Genomic DNA, 23,440 nt, shown 5'->3' on the forward strand with positions numbered 1-23,440 from the left:
CCCAGCATTAGTCATAGTACATTAAAAGAATTATCATTAAATATAGGTATCCGTATTTTGCAAATATATAATAAGGATAAGGTGCTTAAGGTATATGCACATATACACACAAATGCATATGTATTCGATTTAACATGTTTGTGTATATGTTAAATCAACACTATTCTCAATAATCTCATGATCTGAGTGTCACACTAAATTATTACTAAAATTTAGTAATAACTTAAGTCACCAGAAGATGGGTAACAAGATATTACTTGATAATTTTTCAAGTGAATAAGAGTGAGTTGTCCATAGACAGAGCAGATGACTTCTCTTTGGGGTTGAAATTAATATGCTTTATTAATTTAGACTAAGCCTCAATTAAGGAATAGAATTAAAAGAGACAGTGAAGAGAAATAGAATATGGTATGTACAGAGAATACTTTAAGTACAATAGAATGTGTGCTTGGGAAACAACAAACTGGTCTAGAACGATTGCAGGGGTAATTCACAATGTATAATTACTTTGGCAGAGTTAAGGTTAGAAAGTTCATAGAAAGCTGAAATATTAAAGAAGAGTGTACTATTGCTCTTGTTTGTCACCACCCCATTAGCAGTTTTCATATATACGACACATAACTATAAAGAGACTTACTTTGGAAGCCAGGTACAAAAATCAGGGCCAATATTTGAAACTCATTAGGAATATTTTTAACAATAGCTTCTGGATCTACAACTTAAACCCACAGGATGTATTTCAGGCCTAGAAATTCTGAACATGATATGCCACAGAACTCCTTAAAGATAAGAGTATATTGGTCAGAGACCAATAAACTAATAAAAACAAAATAACCAATTAAAACTAAACAAAGTAGTGAAAGGAAGACCAGTAGATTAGAAGGAGAATAAGGGAAGGAAGAAGGGGAAGAGTACAGGTGGGGCCACCAGAGACAGAAATGAAGCAAATCAAATTCCATGTATGTATGATATTTTTTCAAAATGAACCCAGATATCATGTATAACTATAATGCCCTGGTAAAAGAAAATATATTTTAAATTCCCACCTAAAGACAAATAACTAACTTTGTGACATTGGACAAACTTCCTTAAACTCTTTAAGCCACAGTTTACTGATTTATAAAATGCAATGAGTTTGCTTTTAAGATGAATGTTACAAGGGTTAATTGAGAATTTATTTCAGTTTTTAGAACATAGCAGTGGTTTCTACAACTAGCATTTAATAATGAGAGTTGCTATTCTCTTGCTCATTTTCCTCCCTTAAAAACTAACTTTGGAATTAGACGTCTGTTATCCTTTTGTTTTATCTTAATCTGGTACTGGGGATTAAACCCAGGGTGTTTAACCACTGAGCCACGTTCCAAGCCCTTTTTATATTGTATTTTGATATAGGGTCTCACTAAGTTGCTGAGACTGGCCTAGAACTGGTGATCCTTCTGCCTCAGCCTCCCAAGTCACTGGGATTACAGACACACCAATGAGCCCATTTCTGTTGTCCTTTTGGATCCACTATTTTGATACTTATGTGCAGTTTCCCTCATCAAATCTTGCTTATATCATTTTTTTCCTTGTAATTGACCTTAGACCTCCTCTGTTACAATATGAATTTATGTGGTTCTATATCCCTAAACCTCTCAGATTAAGTACCACGCAGTATGAGATGAATGCACCTGAAGGAATGAATGATCAAAGTCCTCACTAGCATAGGTGAGGACTGTGCTAAAAACAAAATTGTAGTTTTTTTTTTCTTGGTTTTTTTTTTTTTTTTGGTTCTTTTTTTGTTGAATATGTTGCTAGAAAGAAGTAATAGACCTAATAAACTAAGTCATAATTTTTTTCCTATTTTTTGCTTTGACTCTTTTAAACAATATGCACAGACAAATCACTTTTATTCACTTCCTATGGAGGAAAGATTCATTAACTTGTATCTTTTAGTTTTACACAATCACAGCGTTATCTCTTTCTTGATAAAGGAATTGTTTCTGTTAAAATTTAAATTTTTTAAGTTATATTGGAAGAAGGTAATTAAATCAAGAAAAATATTATTTTAGGTAAAATTTGAATTCATGGATTATTTTTCCAAAACCATTCATGTTCTTTAGGGGAAAAAAAATAAACAGAGCAAATATTGCCTAATAGACCTGTGATTTTCCTTCTACCTGTGCCAGTGCTGCCCTACTTCTTTTAAAGAGTGATGCCTCTGCATAGCTAAATTCCACTAAAATGCCCTGGTGCCTTGGGAGAATCAAGCCACTTTATCTTGTAGTGGTAAAAATAAATAAACAAGATATATTTCAAATAGTTTATAAAAGTTATGTCAAGTTATGAAAATATTCTCACTATATGCTCTCTCCTGTGTGTGTGTGTGTGTGTGTGTGTGTGTGTGTACGTGTGTGTGTGTGTGTGTGTGTTTTGCATAGGAAATAAAGTTCTGTGTGTAATGCAATGCTGTGCTCCTTATATACACATGGGCTAATTGCTCAAAATAGAAATATTTACTGCTAAATGTTTTTCCATGTGAATTTTGAACCAGGTGAAATTTTAAGAAACTAAATCCCTCCTATTAATGCTTAAATACTTACAGCCTTCCCACACTGGTTAGAAAAATTGAACGACACTCAATTAGACAGTGGGAGCCCTCTCCGATGGGAATGTAAGGCTACTGGAAAGCCCAGGCCCACTTATCGGTGGCTGAAGAATGGAGTACCACTCTTGCCTCAGGTATTTTTGGGAACTATTAGCCTGTTCCAGGGTAATTTTAGCAAAATTTAGCACAGGACATAAATGGACTTCTTTAGTCTTACTGAAAACCATTTCTAACTCCTGCCTTCAAATGTATTTAGACTGAGAAATACAACAAATACATAAGCAAAATTTTCTTTTTAATTACCTCATTACATTTTTGAGTAATATACTACATATTTTTTTTTCTAGATCCTTATAAATTCTTTGGAAAATATCATTGATCATCACAGATTTATTGCCATTTCCAATGACTCTTAGATACTGTCTATCGTGCTGCCATTACATTGCAAATGATGGAGTTAGTCTCTTAAAGTGAAGTGACTTGCCCAGGATTAACATCTAATAAGAGAGGAACTTGCAATAGAATATTAATCTCTTGTGTCATTGGTGGGGTTCTTCCTGTGACACCCTACTACCCACACACATAATAAATGTCTTTTCAGTAAATATATTACATATTTTTAAAAACAACTTGGTAAGTACTAGATATAAATTAATGATTACTTAATTACAGAATGATAGTAATATTTTTGATAGTTTTATTCCTTGATTGTGCCCTTTGCAGAAGAGAGAACAGAAGAGCAGTAGGTCACTATTTATGACCAAAATGGAAGTGAAGGGTGTGAAGTTGAGATTGTGGATACCAGTCCTGTCCAGGCCTTGCACTATCATGGGGTTTCTTATTCATCATTTACCTCTGTCTGTTTGTTTTTAACATACAGAAATTGGATCAGATCATTCCCATAGTTCCATTTTTTTCTAACATTTCCTCCTAAAGCCAGTTAACACAAGACAAATTGGACCTATGCAAAAAACCAGATAATAAAAAGGGTTATAGTGCTGTAAAAGAAAATCTGAAGGCTCTGTCTACTTTTCCTAGGAATATACACCTCTTGAGGAAGAGGCTATGCTGGTCATCTTTTCTTTCTTCTTCTTTATGTATTTATTTTTTGTGTTTGTTGGGTGTGGGGGTACTGGGGATGGAATTCAGAGCCTTATGTGAGAGCAAGTGCTTTAACACTGAACTATATCCCCAGACCCTTTTTAAATTTTATTTTGAGGCAGAGTCTTACTAGATTATCCAGGCTTCCCTTTAACTTGTAGTCTTTCTGCCTTGGCAACCCCAGTACCTGAAATTATAGTCTTCTCTCATTATGCCCAATTTGGTGTTTATGCTTTCTATTCCAAGTCTTCAAGTAACATTAATTCTACTGACATATATGTGTTTGCTAAGTGAATGATTCTAATTTGAAAATCTTGTCAAATTACTTGTCATTTCCATTGACAAAGCTCTGCTAAGATTAAAAACATATATTTGCTGTGCACTAAGTAGAAAAGTAAGCTGGTTGTTTAATATTTTTAATTAAAGATTGGTTTTTGAAATGTACTCTTGGCCTCAATTTTCCTTAGTTTGTACATGCTCAGTCTTCTTTCTACTGTATTAAGTGTGTTCTGATGATGAAGCTCATATTTTCTGACCCGTTTTATGCAGAATCCAGTAGTAGTGCAGTTTTCTACTTGTGTTAGTTTGTTGGGAAATGAGAGAGAAGGCAAATCCCTGGTGAGATCAATAGAGTGAAAGAATTGTTCTTTTGATCTGGGCTCTTGTTAACCTTGATCCCATGTTCACAACCTCCATCCTTTCCATCACTGAATGTCTGCTTCCCCTTTACAAAAGGAATTCCAATTAAAGTATCATCTGCTGCTTGCGTTTCACAAGTTCAAGAAGTTGGCAAAAAATCAACTCAGATTAAAAACAAAACTGAAAGTAATACTCCTAAAACAAACTACAGGAAAACATAGCTATACTTTCCTCAGTGACTAAGAAGTAGTTACAATGTACAAGAGACATAATGAACAGTGAATATGTGTTACTTAGTTGTGAAGTAGTGTTTAACTGCATTAATTAGAGGCTTTTTTCTTGGTTGTTTATTTTCTAGATGTAATTTTTTTTAAATTCCATTACAGAGTAGGGTTGACATGGTTAATGGAGTATTGATGATCCACAATGTGAATCAATCGGATGCTGGGATGTATCAATGTTTGGCTGAAAATAAGTATGGAGCCATTTATGCTAGTGCTGAGCTGAAGATTCTAGGTATGTAATTTCTAAGTAAATCAGTAGAAGAGAAGAGTTGTTTCTTTTCATGCTCTAATTCTTACTGTACTGAAATTTTATGATGTGGTTCTAAGACTCTATCTTATGACTTAAAAAGAAACACTATGTCTTGCTGATAGTTTTTGTAAGCCTTAGAGAACAGGTTTATATTGTATACAATTTGTCCCATAACTTTTTGTTCATATGGCTTTTCTTAGTTTTAATTTTAAATGGCCTATACAATATATCTTTGCTGTATCATTTAAAAAAAAAAAAAAAAAAACATAATGAAACATGGTGATTCAAGGAGGAATGCCTTGAGGGTGTAGGGGATCAGAATATGGAATTCTAACATACCACCCCTGCTTCCATAGAAGCTTAGTATTTCCCTAACCAACTCCTAAATAGTGTTAGTTGTATCTCCTACAAAACAAGATTCCAGGATAAATCACTCTCTTGTAATGAGACATCAGTTGTTATAATTCTCAATAAGTAAGAAAGCCTCTGGAGGTCAGGCAAGGCAGGTTCAGAGGCTGTTCCTTTGATAAGAATGGAAACTGGAAACTAGCAACAAATTTACCATTTAAATATTATAGGGAAGAGTGAATCTAGTGGAATAATCAACCTAGGATAAGCATATTTTGAACACTGGAATTCATTTACTTTTTCCATTTGATTATTTCCTATACTTTGATTCTGGGATGGTTGTACTACAAAGAGATATACTTTTGTGCTCTTAACTCATTGTCTCTCCAAAATGAGCAGAAGACCAAGAATACTTTCTACTCCCCACTTAAACTTTCAAAACATAACATTTACATAACACCAAAAATCTCAGAAACCTGGGAAACTACCATTTATATATAAGTGGAATATCATTAATCAACTTAATGAATTATGAATATTTGCAGTTGAAATTTCTGCACATTACAAAAAAATCTATGGTTAATAGAAACAGAATTCTGTTTCAACTTACTACATCTTAAACAGTAAATATTAATGCATTTTCTTGTCAACTCTAACATCTCAGAATTAAACAACTGATTCTTTATTCAGATAATAATTTGCCTATAAACATTCTCTAGTCCTTCTTATTTATTAGAAATATTTGTAAAATTACCCTTAATAAATTCTGTATTTCCTGTAGGCAACCAAAAATGTTAACTGCTCTCCTCATAATTTTTTCACTTTTTCCAAACTCTCAACATATCTCAAGTGTATACATCTAACATTTTTAATGTCATTGTGCCATTTGTTTTATTACCATTCTACGAACATAAGGTTCTTCTGAAATATTACACAGAATTGTCCAGTTGGTATTAATAATTGTCTCAGACACTGCTGGTTTCCAGGTGTATCTTTCAGAGAGAGCAGCATCTTGATAAAAATCCAATAAAAGCACTATTAATGAGCATGCATAGATGAGTAATTGCAACAAATTAAATAAAATTTTTAATTAAAACTCAGGTAATTCCATTTCTTAAAATGTATTTATTTTAAAACATTCAATTTTGCATAATATTGAGGTAAAATGTGGATTATAATAAGACTCAGAGGTACAAGATGGAAGACACAGTATTATCTTCTCCACAGGTAACAACATTTATCAATTAATAATAAATTAAATTTTGTGCTGATACCTTATAGATAGAAATTATTTTAGGAGAAATGTATCCTAGAGAAAAGCTTGAAAAATCCAGATGACTCATCGGTTAGACATTATTATCATTGCTTTGAGTAGAACTAACCTTTTCATTTTAATAGCTTCAGCTCCCAACTTTGCACTGAATCAACTGAAGAAAACAATAATTGTCACCAAAGATCGAGAAGTCATCATAGAATGCAAACCCGAAGGCTCTCCAAAGCCCACGATCGCTTGGAAGAAGGGAGATAAAGCAGTAAGAGAGAACAAAAGGTAAAAAATCTCTTTCCTATTTTAATATCTTAACATCAAAAATTTTTGAGTTTGCAGATGACACATATGAAGTATATGACAGTCTTACAGATATTGTGAGATATTTGATAGATAAACTAAATGAAATGTGGTTTGTCTATTTAGTGATTTTTGAAAGAAAAACCAAAGTTCTGCCTCAGTATGGTCAGATTTCTTTGCATCTGTGGGGTTTATCATCAATTCAGAATTTGTTTAGGTAATGAAGAAAGCAAACTCTTACTTTAAGCAAGTTATCTTTGCTTTTCATTTTGAGTCTGCATATTTAGAAATCCACAAATTATATGATCATTTCAAGGGTTGTGTTTCTTTTCAAAGTTAATTTTAGAAATAATGAAAATGTATTCTGAATCTTCTGGATGATCACTTTATTATAGACGGTGTGTCATGTGGTTTCTATGCCAATGTTTGCTTTTTGTTTTAATTCATGTCGATGCAAAAAAATAAAAATAAAAAGGATTACTTTGATTGCCACAGGTAAATTTAAAATGTGCAGAAGAATATTTAACATGTAAACATTTGTCTTTGGCAAGTAAAAGTCAGATTATCACAGCAATACAAGTGGAGAAAATTGAAGAGAGAATAAATCATCACATTGCAATCTATCTATGCTAATCATTATCATATTAGTGTAACAAATAGTAATTGAGATTTAAAAAAATATCCTCCATCATGTAAAAATGATATATTCTATATTACTGTTTTAGAGTTTTGTTTTTCATTTAGTCTATAAGAATAGGAATTTGACTTGTTTTATATTTGTCCAGAGGTGAGTGATATTATGATTAAAATAATTTAAGTCATTATTAGGGGTTCATTTGAATAATTCTTTAAGTAGTTTTGGAGTATTTCGAAAAATTTGAGAACTCATGAAGTAGAATCTGAATATAACTAAATTAAATGTAATTCTAAACTATAAGTACAATGTTATAACATCCAAGTATTATAGTCAATCGAGATATCAGCAGAGTGCCAAATAATCAACTGGTTTAACCTTTTCTGCCTTATTTTGACAGAATCTTCTAGGCTTTGTTTTGTTTCTATTGGGAAAGAGACTTCAAAACACAGTCATTTTCTTATTTGTCTGTTTTGCTAATAAAACAGATAAATCATTATGCTGAGGTCTAAAATTTGATAAGCAATAACTTGAACAATATGTCTTTTAGAATAAATGTAATTAGCACATACATTGCCTGCTTATATATTATAAAATGCTTCATTAATTTGGCTTTCACTGATATATTTAAAAACACAAGAAAACAGATCATATCAGAGCTCATATGTCATTTATAGTTGGTGGTTGATTATATCATGGAAGAAGTCACAGGATGATCAATATGAACTGATTCTCAGACATTTAGTCACATTATTACTAATGATGATGACAGATGGTAAGTCTATAGAATTTATAGTTTGCAAGGCATTTAATATTGTAACAATGTTATAATGCAATATACGAAACGGGACTCAGTGGCTTATTTCTCCTTCAAAAATTATGAGATTTTGACAACTTACCTACTTTTTTCCTTATAAAATTGCAACTTAAAAGAGTTAACTCCCCTGGCTTGTCAGAATTGAATGAAATTTTATGTGAAAAGTACATTGGCTGATTGATAGCATCTACTAAACTCTCAGTAAATGTTATTTGGGATCATTGAAGGTGTTGATGGTGGTAATAATGAGAGTTGTACCATTTGAACCTTTGAATCTTTCGATCCTAGCATCATTTTCTATTATGAGTATGATAATTTTTACAATACCCTTTTTCATTCTGTGGTAGTTATGGGAAAGGATACTTAAGGTATTCTCTGGGACCAAAGGAGTCTTTTGGGTCATCTTTGTGATGGATTTGTTCTTCATCAAACTGTGTCCCCAATAGCTTTTCTTTGTCCATAAGAGCCCCAAACCTCCCCTTTCATCATCCATGGCTGACACTTCCACTCTCATCCTTTACCAACTCCTAGCTCAGTGTCTTTAGGATAAGTTCCTGTACTTACAGGATGAATATCTGCTTCTTCATCATCAGCTTCTTCACAGATGTTGTACAAATATATGACCATCCATGAAGAATTCATGGAAACAGGGATGAAGTCTTTTGAAAAGTATTCCTCTTTTTACTCATTTTCTTTAAATGTCTTCAAGGTTTTGACCCATCACCTCTGAAAATCATCAGTACTCATTCACTTAGATTCCTTTATCCATCATGTTCATTTTAATAATAAAACTAAGAAATTTCAGAAGTCATAGCAAGTATAATGTTCCATAGGGATTTTTCTCCTTTAGTATACTTCCATTCAGAATGTTCTACTCATCAAACTCATATTGGATTTTCACTTCAGCTTATTATTTCCATTACTTGGTCATTAACTTTTGTTAAAATATAATCATCAAGAAGTACTCCAGCAGTGCACACATATTAAGTTTTCATTATTGCCTGTTCGATCTCTGTCCTTTCTGTGGACAAATAAAATCTTGTCTAAAACAAAAATTTTACAGTTTTGGGTAAAGGCACAATTTATTTTGTTTACTTTCCATTGGTACATATATAAACTGTCATTGAATCTCATAGAATATGCCACCCATGGTTAAAAATTATTCACAATTATTAAAATTTTAAAGTGATTCAAACACCAGTGTTCATTCTAGGCAGAGGAAGGTACCAATTACAGAGATACTAGAATACAATGCAAATGGATGCTTAAGAAATTTTGAGTCCAAAATAATAGCAATTATTCTATAAAGGGGCAGTATTGTAGAATAATTTTTCTTTTATGGGACTGTAATTTAAGCAAAGTATTGTCCAAAATTCTGTGTAAAATTCCCTGCTCACCAAAGGAGGTTCAGAATGGCAAACTTTTCAACCTACTCATTTAACACGCATAGAAAATTGTGCTTGAAGTACCCATTAGCTGACTTCTAGTGGGAATTCATGTTGTGTTATTAGGCAGCAATGATCAAGCTCACATACTGACTCACAGACATATGGGGAAATATATTCTTCATAAAAGCCCTACAGGACATTGTTACCAAGGGGAAGCATGGTCTTCTGACTCTTTTTCAGGAAGAAGAGAAATTCATGGGTATAATTAGGGTCTTGTTTCTGTCCCTTTGTTTCCACCTACATGCTGTGTTTGCTAATGAACAAGCTGTTTTGTTGTTTCCTCAGTGACAATGTCTTTTACATATTAAGAACATAAAACAGTGTAGACCCTAGCTATCAGATTTTTTTCAGTGTCTAAGAAGTTGTTTAATGAGGGAAAATTAGCATGCATGTAATAAGAATGTATCATTTAACTTCCTTTGTAAATTAAAACCTATGCCTTCAAAGGAAATAAAATGATGAAAATGACATTTAAGAGGAAAGGCTGACATCAAACTTCCTATGATTGAATACTTGGAAACAGCATACAGTCTGCAATGTGTTAGCACTCAGAGATGGCCTCTTGTTCCACAGGTCTGCTGAGTTGAAGGGGATGAGGAGGAAATTACCTTGTGTTCATTATTGTGGGGTTAGGATGCCATTTCCTGGGTTTAATTAAAACTAACTGTGCAAGACTACCTTCACCTTCTCTTTCCACTGCTAGTAAGAACACAAAAGAAAAAAATACAAAATCATAGCAGCATTGGAAATTAAGCTACAGATGAATTCTAGACCTGTAAGAGCAATAAATCAACTCATTGAGAAGAAATAGGCTAAAATAAGAAATGACCAATGACTTGTTGAAGCCTAGACCTCTGGAACTACAGTAAATTCATAAGAAGCTAACGGGGGCATTTTCCACAAATGCCTACTTTATGCCCTTATCTCCTAAATCCAGAAATTGGGCCTCTCTCACTCCATAGTCTGCCTGGAACATTCCTATCACAGAAAGGCCACTTTTTAAAGGTACCAAAGTACTAGTTTCCTTCTAGCCATCTGCACTGATCCAAAACACTTTTGGAGATTATGAATCTAGCAATGGGGTAAAAGACATGAATCCTAGCATTTGAAGTGATTAGTAAATAATAATGTTGATGAATAATGTTGTAGAAGAAGAATATTGAAATTTGTGGATTATGGAAAATATGTAACTCCATGTTCTTCTGTTAGCAAAAGAAGGAATACACTGTTTAAATTTACTAGGCGTTAATTTGCCTTTATACACTCATGAGGATGAGGGGATGGGAACTGGTGATCCTGCCACTCCACCTGGGCTACCTGAGGGCCTTGGTAGACTATGAAGAGCAGAGTAGGGATTGTGTACTGACTGGTTGCAAGTTTCATAGTTGAGGATCAGCTCCTGGAACACTGAGAGAAACAGCAAAAAGAGACAAAGCTAAATACATTACCTGTTGGCAATACTAGTGAGCTAAGAGAGTTAAAAGCACAAATGTACATTGAGAATAAAGTCTAAATTATAATCTTAAATAGGGTAATAAGATTATATACTAAGCAAATATAAAGAATAGTCACCAAGAATATATATAGTATAAAGTAAAATCTTTACATATGTGTATATTACATAAATTAATGAATATTATGAATTCCAAAGCAAAAGGTTAAAAATATTCTAAATCATGACAATGCAGGCATTCATAATTCATAAAGGAAAATTCAAAGATAAAGTAAACACAATATATACACAAACATAAATATGTATATATACATATGCAGATGCACATACACACACACATCCATATGAAACACTGAAATACGTAGTGCTTTTTATTTTTCAGTAGTGGGGATTGAGCCCAGGGGCACTTCACCACTGAGCTATGTCCAGACCTTTTTATGTTATTTTGAGACATATTCTAAGTTACTCAGAGTGGTCTTGAACTTCTGATCTTATTGCCTCAGCCTCCCGAATTGTTTTGTGCACCACCACACCAGGCTGGAACAACGTCGTTTTTGAAAACAGCTTTCTGAGGAGAATTTAAGGACAGTGAGAAAATGACAATGATACATCATCAGTGGAATAGATAATGTATAGGCAGGAAACAATTTTATTTGAAGAAGATATGTGCATGCACACATACACAGGCTTTTCCATAAAAATATGAAAATATATTGCAGATAAATTTAATCCTCATTTTATGATTTTCTACATTTATAAATTATGTACAGTTATTATAATCTACAATCAGTAAAGAAAGTTTAGATACCCTAAACATTTTCAGGGAGTACTTTCTTGAGAAAATTTAAGTGACATATATTTCTAAATATATAATTCAAATAATTTAGATTTGATTTGAACCTAAGGGAAGGACACCACCATTCCCCTTTTTTTCTAAAATTCTCCATGTCTTTAGGGAAATAAACTTAATTTTACAAAAAAATTCAACATAGATCCTCTCTTATTCTACTATTTTAGGCCAGTTGAATAGACCTAAAATGAATGTAAAATTAAGTTCAAATTGGTTTGAGCACATGAGTTACCATTCTTTCCTGAATTGTGTGGGACTTTTTGTTTGTTCATCTGTTGGCCAATGTCAGCAAACAAGAAACAAACATCTGAAACTGTGCTTTTCATTTCTCCTTTTATCCTTCCTCACATAAGGTATGCTTTCCTTCCCAAGAAACATTCCCTGATTCCAGCTTTCACTGTGTGATTCCTTTGCTAAAATTACTGGATTAAATGTTCCCCTTATTTTTAATTGTAAATCACTAAAATGATTCTTGAGGTTTCTCGTAAATTTCCCCCCACATATTCATTAACCCATCCAACAATTATTAAGTTGAACTCCATGAAATTGCCATTTTTGTCAAAAATAGAGAAGCAGTGATTCAATTCTATATGGTTTTATCTAGTATATATAATACCTAGGTACTGCATTTCTGCGCATCAGCAATGAAGTGAATAAAACAAAGTATCTACCAACATGGAGTCCACAGTCTACACCAGCCTGGTGGGTTGTTCAACTGTCCTTCTCTCTCTCGTGTCTTTCTACTTTTACGGTCCTTCTCAGCACACACCTGCCCTCTACAGTAAAAAAAATCTCCAGAGTATTTATCTTAAAACTACACTGGACAGTCACAATTCCCCAGAACAGGTCCTGCGTTTTCTTATCTTGTGAACTTAAACTGCAATTTTCCCTTTTCTCTCCTTTGTAGCACAGTAGTCAGTCCCAATAATACTTGAAATTCTACTCGAAGTAAAGAACTGTCTTCTTGGGTTTTCTCATCACTGGAAATTGTCAAGTAGATAAATTATGAGCAAGGTGTAGTTTGCAAGAAGTTAGGTAAATTTTAAGTCAACTGCTAACTTACTTATTCTCTCTATACACATAGCCCTCCAAGGTAGTTTTTTGTTATCTCTGATACAAATTTTGAAATTTCATCTGAGGGGGATTAAGTGACTTGTTCAAAGTCATTAATCACAAAGCTGAGCTTTAAAATCAAGCCTGGTTCTAGCCAATGATTCTGTGATCCTAGCAATCAAATTGTTTAGCAGTTCAATTGCATTTCAGTCCACATGGAGAATAGTACTGGAATTTCCTCTTAACACCCCCTGCCATAAGGACTCAACTTCCCATTCTATACTCAAAAGCTACATGATCAACTTTATAGTGAATTTTCTGTCCCTCACTCTTTCTCTCTCTCACACATCTTACATTCAAATGACCTTGCAAAACAACAACAACAACAACAAAAACTCCTTTTTAGTTGCCTCCAAATGCCATTTTCATCATTTTAGTAATAGAATTTCTTGTGCTTTAGATTGAAAATAACCCAGCTAGAAATCATATGCTCCAGGCTCTTTTACAACTAGTTAAATCTACCAGATGAGTAGGTTCTATCAACAAAAAAAGTAATTATACAATTTTTGTGTAACATCCTTAAACCTGATTAGTCCTACTGAATCCTTCTCCAACCTCACATTGGCAGTAAATTGAAGGTGGTTATGTTATATAAAATTTGAACTAAGAGGACAAACTTTTTTAAGAAAGAGACCTGGGTCCCTGGAAAACCTCATGAATTATGCCTTCTATCCCCCTAAGTGACACATCAGCATTGAGAAAGAAATAAGCATGTACCATTAGTATGTGCAGGGGGCAGGGAGTACCAGGCATTGATTTCAGGGGCATTCAACCACTGAGCCACATCTCCAGCTCTAAAGCCACAGGTTTGTCATACTTGGCACTTCATGTATCTTATATTGAGGTTTGGTTTTGGGTTTTTTTGTTTGTTTGTTTGCTTTTTGTTTTTGTTTTGGTATCAGGGATTAACCCAGGGGTACTTTACCATGGAGTCAAATCCCCAGACCTATTAAATTTTATTTCGAGATAGGGTCTCACTAAGTTGCTAAGGACCTCACTAAATTGCTCAGGCTGGCTTTGAACTTGCAATCATCCTGCTTCAGCCTCCCAAGTCTCTGAGATTACAGGGGTGCAACACCAGGTCTGCCTTTGAAGTGCTTCATAAATATAATATTCAATCAAAAAGATTCTCATGCAAACCCAAATGTGGATGAGTTTATTTATTTACCAGCACTTTGTTACTTCTGGTTCATATATTTTCCTATTTTTAGATATATTTTTAATCTATATGAAACAGAAGAATTGTTCACTTTTGTGAAACACCATGTGATATTTTGACACACACATATATATATTGTATAATGTTTAAGTAAGGTTTATCATGTTTGTCCCCTCAAACATTTATCATTTCTTTATGGTGAAAGCATTCAAATTTCTTCTAACATTCTAAAAATATATTTTAAAATATAAAATTTAAAATGTATAAAATATATGTTATTATTATTATTATTATTATTATTATTATTATCATCATCCTGTGATGCAATGGCCCATCAGACTTCTTGCTCCTATTTCACTACAACTTAGTAAACAAACTCTCCCCCTTCTTCCCTCCCCTGCCTCTGGTTATCACAATTCTATCCTGAACTTATATGAGATTAATTGTTTTATGTTCAACATTTTATTAAGATTGTGTGATACTTTTCAAAGCTAACTTTCCTTCCAATAGAAGTCATGAAATCAAACTGCAATCTAAGAGACACTGGCCAAAGTTTAATCCTGCCATTTATTTTCTACTTTCTCTTTTTTATGATAAACTAGAACACATCAGTGTTGATTATTATCCCAATTATAAGAAATAGTTATGATTATGTCTTTTCATTGATCGATGGATCAGATATTATTGCACAAAATAAATCCTAAAACTAGTTTTATTGTGATGCTTCTGGGATGTGCCTTAATATTTTTTCCATTACTAATATAAATTAGTTTAAGGGATATTTAGTGTTTCTAAACTTGTTCTCCTCAGGGAATGTACAACCCAAAATAATACAAATTCATTGAATAACAATGTGCTCAGAATATGCCCAATAGCTGAATAAGAATGAGGGGGGAAGTTGTTTTCACATTTTCAAATAATTCTATTTTTAACAGTATGTTTACATAATATAATGTCATGAATCTTCAAATTAATGACATACATTTAAATGCAGAAGACCAGAAGACATGTCCATCCGGAAGTCTCAATCTTTCTTTCTGATATTTCCCAAAATTAAGGTCATAGAAAACTTAGTTTCCTCCCTAAATGTCTTCAAATTTTCCCCATTTCTGATCTCACCTCCATTTTATTTTTCTCATTTCTGTACCTCTGCCTAACTTGTTAAATATAACAGAACAGGCATCAACTCCCAGTGGAAGATAACACTGAGGAGCTTGGTTAATTTAAGCTGCAAATGACAACAAGATAATCCTGGTTCTTTTGTACCATGAGCATCTCCAGTTTGTGACTTTACATTGCTAGCTAATTACCAGTTTAGCAAACAGTCCATAAATTCTACTTCTAACTATGGTTCATTTACCCCAGTTACTATAAATGGCTAAACAAGTTGCCTGGCTGTGCTCGCCACACAGGCACAACTTGAACAAACCATTTATTGCTTAAAGGTTTTTCTTTTCCAAAAGCCCCCTAGACTGCAACTTCCAGCTTAATTTGTCCTTAATACAAACAACATCTAAATACTTGGGAATTCAAGCATCCAAGTACATGCCAGTGACTGATCCTGCTACCTCCCCAAGTGACTCTTCAGTTAACATAGAATGGTGAAGAGAGGAGATTCTGAGGATGCTTAGAAAAAAGTATTTTACAGCAGAGATTTTTAGCTTCTTCTGAGAGTTGCATAGTAATTTTTTTTGGTTTTTGCATAAATCACAATCTAATTTAACTGCAGTTGATTCATAATGGGAATTAGAAGTCTGGTTACAAATTAGATTATAGACATGATGTGAACCTTGACTGTGATGAAAATATCTTACAGATTGTTCCCATAAAAGATAACCTGAACAAATATTGTCATTATCATGCTAACTTCTCTATAAGAATTATTTATGAAAAATTGATACATGTAAGTATATCCATATACATACATATATGTAAATTTTAAAATGAGGACTAGATTCTTGCATCTGGAGAACTCAGGATACTGATTTAATTTTGTTCCTGTCTTCCCATTCACAAATGGTAGATTCACTTCTTTCCCTCATGCCATAGCCACATGATCTAGGCACGATTATGTTCAATTTGATTTATTTCAGTGAAAACAAAACTATATTCAACATATACTGAAGGTTAAACACTATGCCAGTTGATATCAAGATACATAAGAGAGAACACTTCCACCCCCGAAAGGAGGCACCTGTCTGGTGGGAAGTAAAACTGAGATGGGAACCTGTAACATAGCATAGAATAGCTGTCCTTATTGAGCAATAGTAAAATAAATATCATTCACTGTGTACTGGTATGTTATATGTGCATTACTTTATTATAGTCCTATAATAACTTAATATTGTGAGAAAATATAATTATCCCACTTTAAATAATCAAGTCACAGAATGATTGCTTAAGATCTAACACACAGCAAGTAGCACAGCCAGAGAGTCCAATTCTGTTTGAATCTAAAACCATTTCTAAGTCTACTGTGCTGTGCAAAATACTTTGAGAGTTCAGAGAGGAAAAAAAAATTTTTGGATGAAAAATGAGAAAAAAAAATTTTAGAAGAACTGCCATTTGAAATGGTTCTTGAATAAAATTTTGACATTCAGGGACAGAGAATATTTTAGGAAGAGAGTTCAGAATTTGTAAAAGCACAATCATGAATCCAGGGAACTTTGGTGGAAAATAAAATCTACACCTTCAGTTAAAAGTATAGATTATATATAAAAATGTGAAATAAACTGGAAAGATTGAATAGCTAAGTATAAACTGAAAAGAACTTAAAAAGGCAGATCAAACTTATGGCTGACTTAATAACCAAAAGTATTCATTGAAAGACTCTGTTCACATCTCCTTTGGAACAATATTTACTTTTATTATTTAATTTTTTTTTTTTTACTAGTTGTTTTCCTGTACAGAAAAACACACATTAACTACTCTGTCTTCTAAAGAAAAAAGAATTAAAACAATGACTTAAATAAAAAATACATGAAATAAATATATTCTTATGTTTGTTTTGTTAGTGAGCTGGCAGGAAAGACCAAAGGAAATGAGAAGCCCAAGAACTGAGCTTACACTGGCAGTAAACTTTGCACCAAAGCCACCTTTCACTTCAAGGACATTTGCTAAATATTAGCAACAAGCATTGGTTTTTACCAATGCTAGACCTAGAAAGAAGAAGACAAAACCGAGAGAAAGCCACTATTAGACTATCCCTGTAAATTGCTATCCTAAAGCATAAAGTATACTTGAAATAAATCATCCTACTTAGTTGTAAAGAAAAATTATTTCCTTTAGTGTTTTAGTGCTGATTTGGGTGGGTAGAGGATATCCATCACTTACGTTTTTGTAACCACAAACCAGAAAATAATTTGTAATACCTGGTGGCCTGAAAATTTCCTTCTAAAAATTTACTTAATATAGTCTCAGTTGACAGACAATAAAGAATGAAAAGCAATGAAATTATCACTATGTAGGTAAAGATTGGCAAAAGCTGTCCTATAAATCAAAAATACTTATTAGTTCTCCAAGACAAGAAAAATAACCAAAAACCTAAAAACAATAATGTGAGAGAGTATTTAAAATGTTCGAAGATGATTTGATTATTTGGAAACAGGTACATATATGAATTAATTTTAGAATTTGCTAAGTTTAAGTCTTTTCAAATTTTTAGTGCAGTGAGGCAAAGAATTAAAGTATACTGTTTCCAAACTAGTTGAGGAAATAAATGTAATGATAAAGTTTAAAAATAAAAACACAGGAGAAAAAAAATATATATATAGCTTAGAGGCAGAAAAGTGTTACACCTATGGTCACCCAGGGACATAGCCTACACTCATATAACAAAAGACAGATTAACAAAAGAAAAAGTTAACAACTCTATTTAATCAAAGTTTATGTGATGAGAGTCTTTAAAAATGAAGACACAAAGATCCAGAGAAAATTATTCATTTTTAGACTTAGAATCAATGAAGAATGGAAGCAATGTGGAAATGCTCTTAAACAAAAGGATATAACCTAATGGTAATAGTCCAAGCGGGAGCGCCTAGCAGGGTCTGTCTATTCAGATTCTTCTTGGCCTCTTGTGCAGCACTCCTTCCTCCTGGGTATAGGCAGGACCCTTCTAGAATGATGCTCTTATGATCTGCTGTCAGACAAGGCAGGAAGGTAGGTGAGTTTTTATGGCCAGCCCTGACACAGAAAGGCAGGTAAAGAGAAGCTAGAGTAACATTTCTAGTTTTATGTCTGGTTTGGGGAAAGTGATGCTCTAGCTTTTATGAGCTTCCTTGGGGAAGAAGAATTAGTTTCTGTGGCCTGCCTTGGGGGAAAAAGGAAAAAAAAAAAAAAAAAAAAAAAAAAAAAACAGGAAAAAGAAGGACAGGAAAAGGTTAGAAAGTATCTTTGCTTCTGAGGCATTTCCACTATCTTTCAGGTCAACAGTCTCAACACACCAAAGTGTGACATTCTTTGGGGTATTTTTTCTGAATCCTAATAATAGAAAATGAGAGACAAATAGAAAGCAAGAAATAGTTAAGTAAAAGTAAACCCAAATCAGAAATTGCTATAAATACTGAAATAGAAATAAAAATCTAGCAATCATGTGTTTATGAAAGTTTTGTTTAAAGTTAAGGAAATGGGAAAATTGAAAGGTAAATAGTGGAGGGGGACTGTATCATTTAAATGATAACCCTCAGAAAATTTGCTCTACCATATCAAAATCAGAAAAATAGACTATAAAAGAAGAATAAATATGGTCATGATATAAAAACTTCAATGAACCAAGCCAACTTATTTCAAAACATATGTGTTAGCCAGCTTTTTGTCACCAAACAAAACACCTGGCAACAACTTAGAGGAGGAAAAAAGTTCATTCTGACTCATGATTTCAGAGGTTTAGCCCATGGTTCACTGACTACCTTGTTCTGGAGCCAGATCATCAGGGCAGAAGGGTATGATGGAGAATTGCTATGCCTTCCTTGACAACCAAGAAACAAAGGGGAAGGGGCTACAGGAAAGATGCACCCTTCCAGGGAACTCTCTCAGTGACCCACCTCCCCCTGCCCTGCCCTGCCCCACCTGCCTCCAGTTACTACCCTGCTACTCCACTCACACTAGAATGAAATGATTAGTTTACATCTATCATAATCCTCTAATTTTACCTCTGAGTATTCCTGCATAAACACAGAAGCTTTTGGGAGACACCTCATATATAAATCATAACACCATATATAGCTCATAACAATGTCTCAAAATATGCAAAATACTTCAGTAGGAAAAAGTAGGTGAATCCAACATCATAGTAAGGGAATTTCATGTTTCCCTTGTATTTCATACCTAAGGGGAAATTTTATGGCTCTAAATACTTATGTTAGAAAAGAGGAAACTTGAAAATTAGTGGTCTAAGCATCTGTCTTAAGAAACTAATAACATGAAGCACAAAGTAAATGCAAGAAAATAATAAAAATAAAAATAATTAAATTATAAACAAATATCCAATGCAGTTGGAAGATTAGTTGGAAGATTAGTCAAGTCAAATTTTCATTCTTTCAAAGAACTAACACATCTTTAGTGATCAAGAAAATGAGATAATATATAAAAAAAGAGAAAAATGGAAATATAAGCATATATGCTACAAATTAAATAGAATATGATGAGTAACAATGTTAACAAACTATAATGCTTACATAAAATGAATAAATAAATAAAACTACCCACACTGACTTGAGAAGAAGGGGAAAAAACAAATAGTTCACTAATTATTAAATAGGTAGTTGAAACACTTTATGCGCCCATAGAGAAACCTCGAAGCCTAGATGCTTTACTACAGAATTCTACAAAAAAAAAATAATAACAAATGAGATTCAACAGCCTGTTTATAGTATTTCACAAGTATAGGTAAGAGGGGAAACAAACAATTCAATCTGACAAGGAGAGTATGAAAAGAAAAAGTACAAGCCATGTCATTCATGAATATAGATTTAAAAGTTCTAAAGAAAATTTTTGGGAATAAAATAACACCAAATCTAGAAAATATGCTACATAGGCAATTGGGGTTTCAAATAGGTAACCAAGTTAGTTTGACATGTAAGAATCAATTAATATAACTTACTATACTAAAGACGAAGAAAAAGCATGAGATCTTCTCAAAGCATTTGATAAAATACAACATCTATGATTCTTAAAAATCTCTTATCACCTACAGGAGCAAAAAGGAACTTCCTGAACTTCTAAAGATATCTTTAAAGTAAGTTAAAAAAACAAAAAAAACAAAAAAAAAAAAAACAAGCAGCCTGATGCTGTGGCACATGACTATAATACCAGAGGCTCGGGAAACTGAGTGGAAGATCATAAGTTCAATACCAACCTCAGCAACTTAGTGAGAACCTGACTAAAAATAAAAAAATAAAAAAGAGATGGGAATATAGTGGTAAAGCCCCTCTGGAATCAAACCACAATTATCCCTCACATACACAAAAAAGAAAGATATAAGCATACACTAAATGCAAAACTATTAAACATTTTACTAGGCATACTGGCCAGCACAGGAAGATAAAAAAGTATCCAGAATTAAAAAGGAAAACCCAAATTTGCATTATTGGCAACCGATTTCATATACATGAAGAAAGTCCAAAATCACCTGCGGAAAAATGTTTTGATTTTTATAGAGTTAAATTACATGTCTAAATAAAAAACAAAAGCAAATTTACATTTCTATACAACAAATAAAAAGAGTGAGAAAATAATTTAGTGCTGAATGGGAGGTCCTGGCATAATTCAGGAATAACAAAAACTATGCTTCTGGGAAACAGGAGTGTTTTAATTTTGACTTCTATATTTAGTTAGAATATACAGTTGAGTTTATCCATGAGTGATAACTTCTTTCACGTTATACTTTACCCAAGGCCCACATATTTTGTAAGCTACTTGCTTATTCCCTCTTTCCCTGACTGAGGCCAGAAGTGCATTTCAAGTGCCACGTTCTGAAAAGCTTTTTGAAAGAAACTCCTTTTTCAGATTCTGCATGAAGCAATTACAGAGACAACAAATAACTTGGGTTTGGATTTCCCCTTAGCAATTCAGAGGCTCTTTACTCTCCATCACTGATGTCTGCATCACTGGATTGAGATAACTAATAACAACTAAGCACTCACTGTGTGGTAAGCTGTGTTTTATAATACTTTAGAGATGCTGTGTCTTTTAAAGGTGTCTTCTATGTGTTAGGGTATATATGTGTGTGCGGTTGTGTGTACAGGTAAATAGAAATGGCGTAAGGGAAGATAGTGTAAGACTATCTGAATTTAGATCTGTTTATAATACTGTCTACATTTTTCTAGAAAAATATGCAGAATGTTCATAGTTTATAATTTTATTTTTGAACCACTGTTTATTCTGTTGGAATACACAATTAACATATGTGTATTTTGAAGCTTAAATTTTATCAAATGTTGTTAAGACACTGATTGACATACACACTTTAAAATTCTCAGGTGATCACGTGCAAAAAGTCCAAGAAAAAATTGAATCACTGTTTAGGGATCTTTGTCATCCCATTTTTGTGATAGTTACTTGTAAGTAAAAAAAAAAAAAAAAAACCTGAAAAAATTACTTGTTTGGTTAGGCCCCAATGTTTTCATTATAATCAATATTTGTTGATATATTTGTTATTAAAAGTAAAAATCTGAAGACAAGTATGAACAATCATTTACTATCTGTGTAATTTGAGCAATAAAACCAATCACGAATGTTTAGAGGCTGGGGGTGTGGTTCAGAGACGGAGCATTTGCCAAGTATACACAAGTCCCTCAGTTTGATCCCCAGCACTGTAAAAACAATAAAATTTACTGTGGGCTTATAACAAAATGGAAAGGACTGAAAGTATTACACATGTGAGCTCGTTTAACCCCCAAAGTTGGTTTAGAATCAACCCTCTTTTTACAGACAAAGAAACTGAATCATGGAAGAGTGCAATATCTAACCACAGCTGCTCAGTTAGTAAGGGTGGCAGGAATATTTAGGAACTCTGGGCCCAGTCTAGGGTTTTAAGCACGTCATAAAGAAATACTATTTGTCGTATACCAAACTTGCCTAACTCTTTCTGATCCTTAATTTTCTCATTTCTGAGATGAGGGCAATGATAACTTGTAAATTGATCATATGGCATTAATCTGCATCTGGTACATGGGAGATAATCAGCAAAGCCCCCATCCTCCTTCCTCTCAGTGTCATAGACAGTGATGCTGGTCATGTTAATGTAGGCCAGGGGCTATTCTCACCTACAAGGAGGGCATGGACTTCCATATTTCATCTTTGAATTTTATCATTAAAATAGACGGCTAAACCTGATTCATTTATTTATTTTCTCATTATTATAAACATCAGAAATTCATTCCTCATAGATCTAAAGGCTGAGAAGTCCAGGATCAAGGTGTTAGCCCACTCTGTCTGATGAGGGCTCACTTTTTTGTTCAGAGTGCCTCTTGGCTTTGTCCTTGTGTGATAGAAAACTCATTTATATTTTTCTTTATCACCTATTTATTATTTATAACCATGGCTAATCATTAATCATTTTATGCAACAGAAATATAATCTTTCCAATTGCTCAAAGGGGTTTTACCTCCCCAGCGACCCACATAGCTCACACCCCTGTATCTAGGCTGTTCCCCCTGACAGCTTCCACACTGGCCTTTCTCTATTCAGTCTTTTCACATTTACCATGCTTTTTCTGGAAACTACTTTCCTTCTAAAATATAACTTGAATCATGTCAGCTTACTTCCTATAACCTTCCAATGACTTCCTTTGTTTGGAATAGCATTAAACCCATACCATGACATGTGAGACCCTCCACCAGCTGAATACCACCTGTTGGTTTTCACCTTGTCTTAGTCCTCACTTCAACTTACTCATGGAAGTCCAGTCTCATCATCCTTCTTCCAGTTCGAAGCACATGTTCCTGCCTCAGAGCCAGCCACTGGCCCTCCTCCAGAGCCATGAACTGTTGGCTCCTGCTCAATATCCACTTCCTAGGTCAAATGTTACCTTTGCAGATACATTCTAGGTCCTCTATCTGTGATAGTACCCCCATTCCCAATTGCCCCTTTCCCTCCTCCTCATCTTCTATTCTCGGATCACTCCTCCCACTCTGCGCTATTGTTTGTATCTATTTTTATTTACTCATTATCTGTCTCTCCCTAGAATAGC

The 23,440-nt window shown here is 33.5% G+C and overlaps 1 protein-coding gene across 1 annotated transcript in view; it reads left to right on the forward strand.

The window, feature by feature from the left end:
- The window catches only part of CNTN5 (contactin 5), a 1,212,510-nt gene that overhangs the window by 950,671 nt on the left and 238,399 nt on the right, over positions 1 to 23,440 (forward strand). The window contains exons 12-14 of the mRNA XM_079101923.1: positions 2,585 to 2,721; positions 4,714 to 4,843; positions 6,608 to 6,758. Of these exons, the coding sequence (XP_078958049.1) occupies positions 2,585 to 2,721; positions 4,714 to 4,843; positions 6,608 to 6,758 (418 nt within the window). The remainder of the gene's footprint in view (positions 1 to 2,584; positions 2,722 to 4,713; positions 4,844 to 6,607; positions 6,759 to 23,440) is intronic.

This window comes from Sciurus vulgaris (assembly GCF_902686455.1).
Source record: "Sciurus vulgaris genome assembly, chromosome: 11".
In the NCBI taxonomy this organism is placed as follows: domain Eukaryota; kingdom Metazoa; phylum Chordata; class Mammalia; order Rodentia; family Sciuridae; genus Sciurus; species Sciurus vulgaris.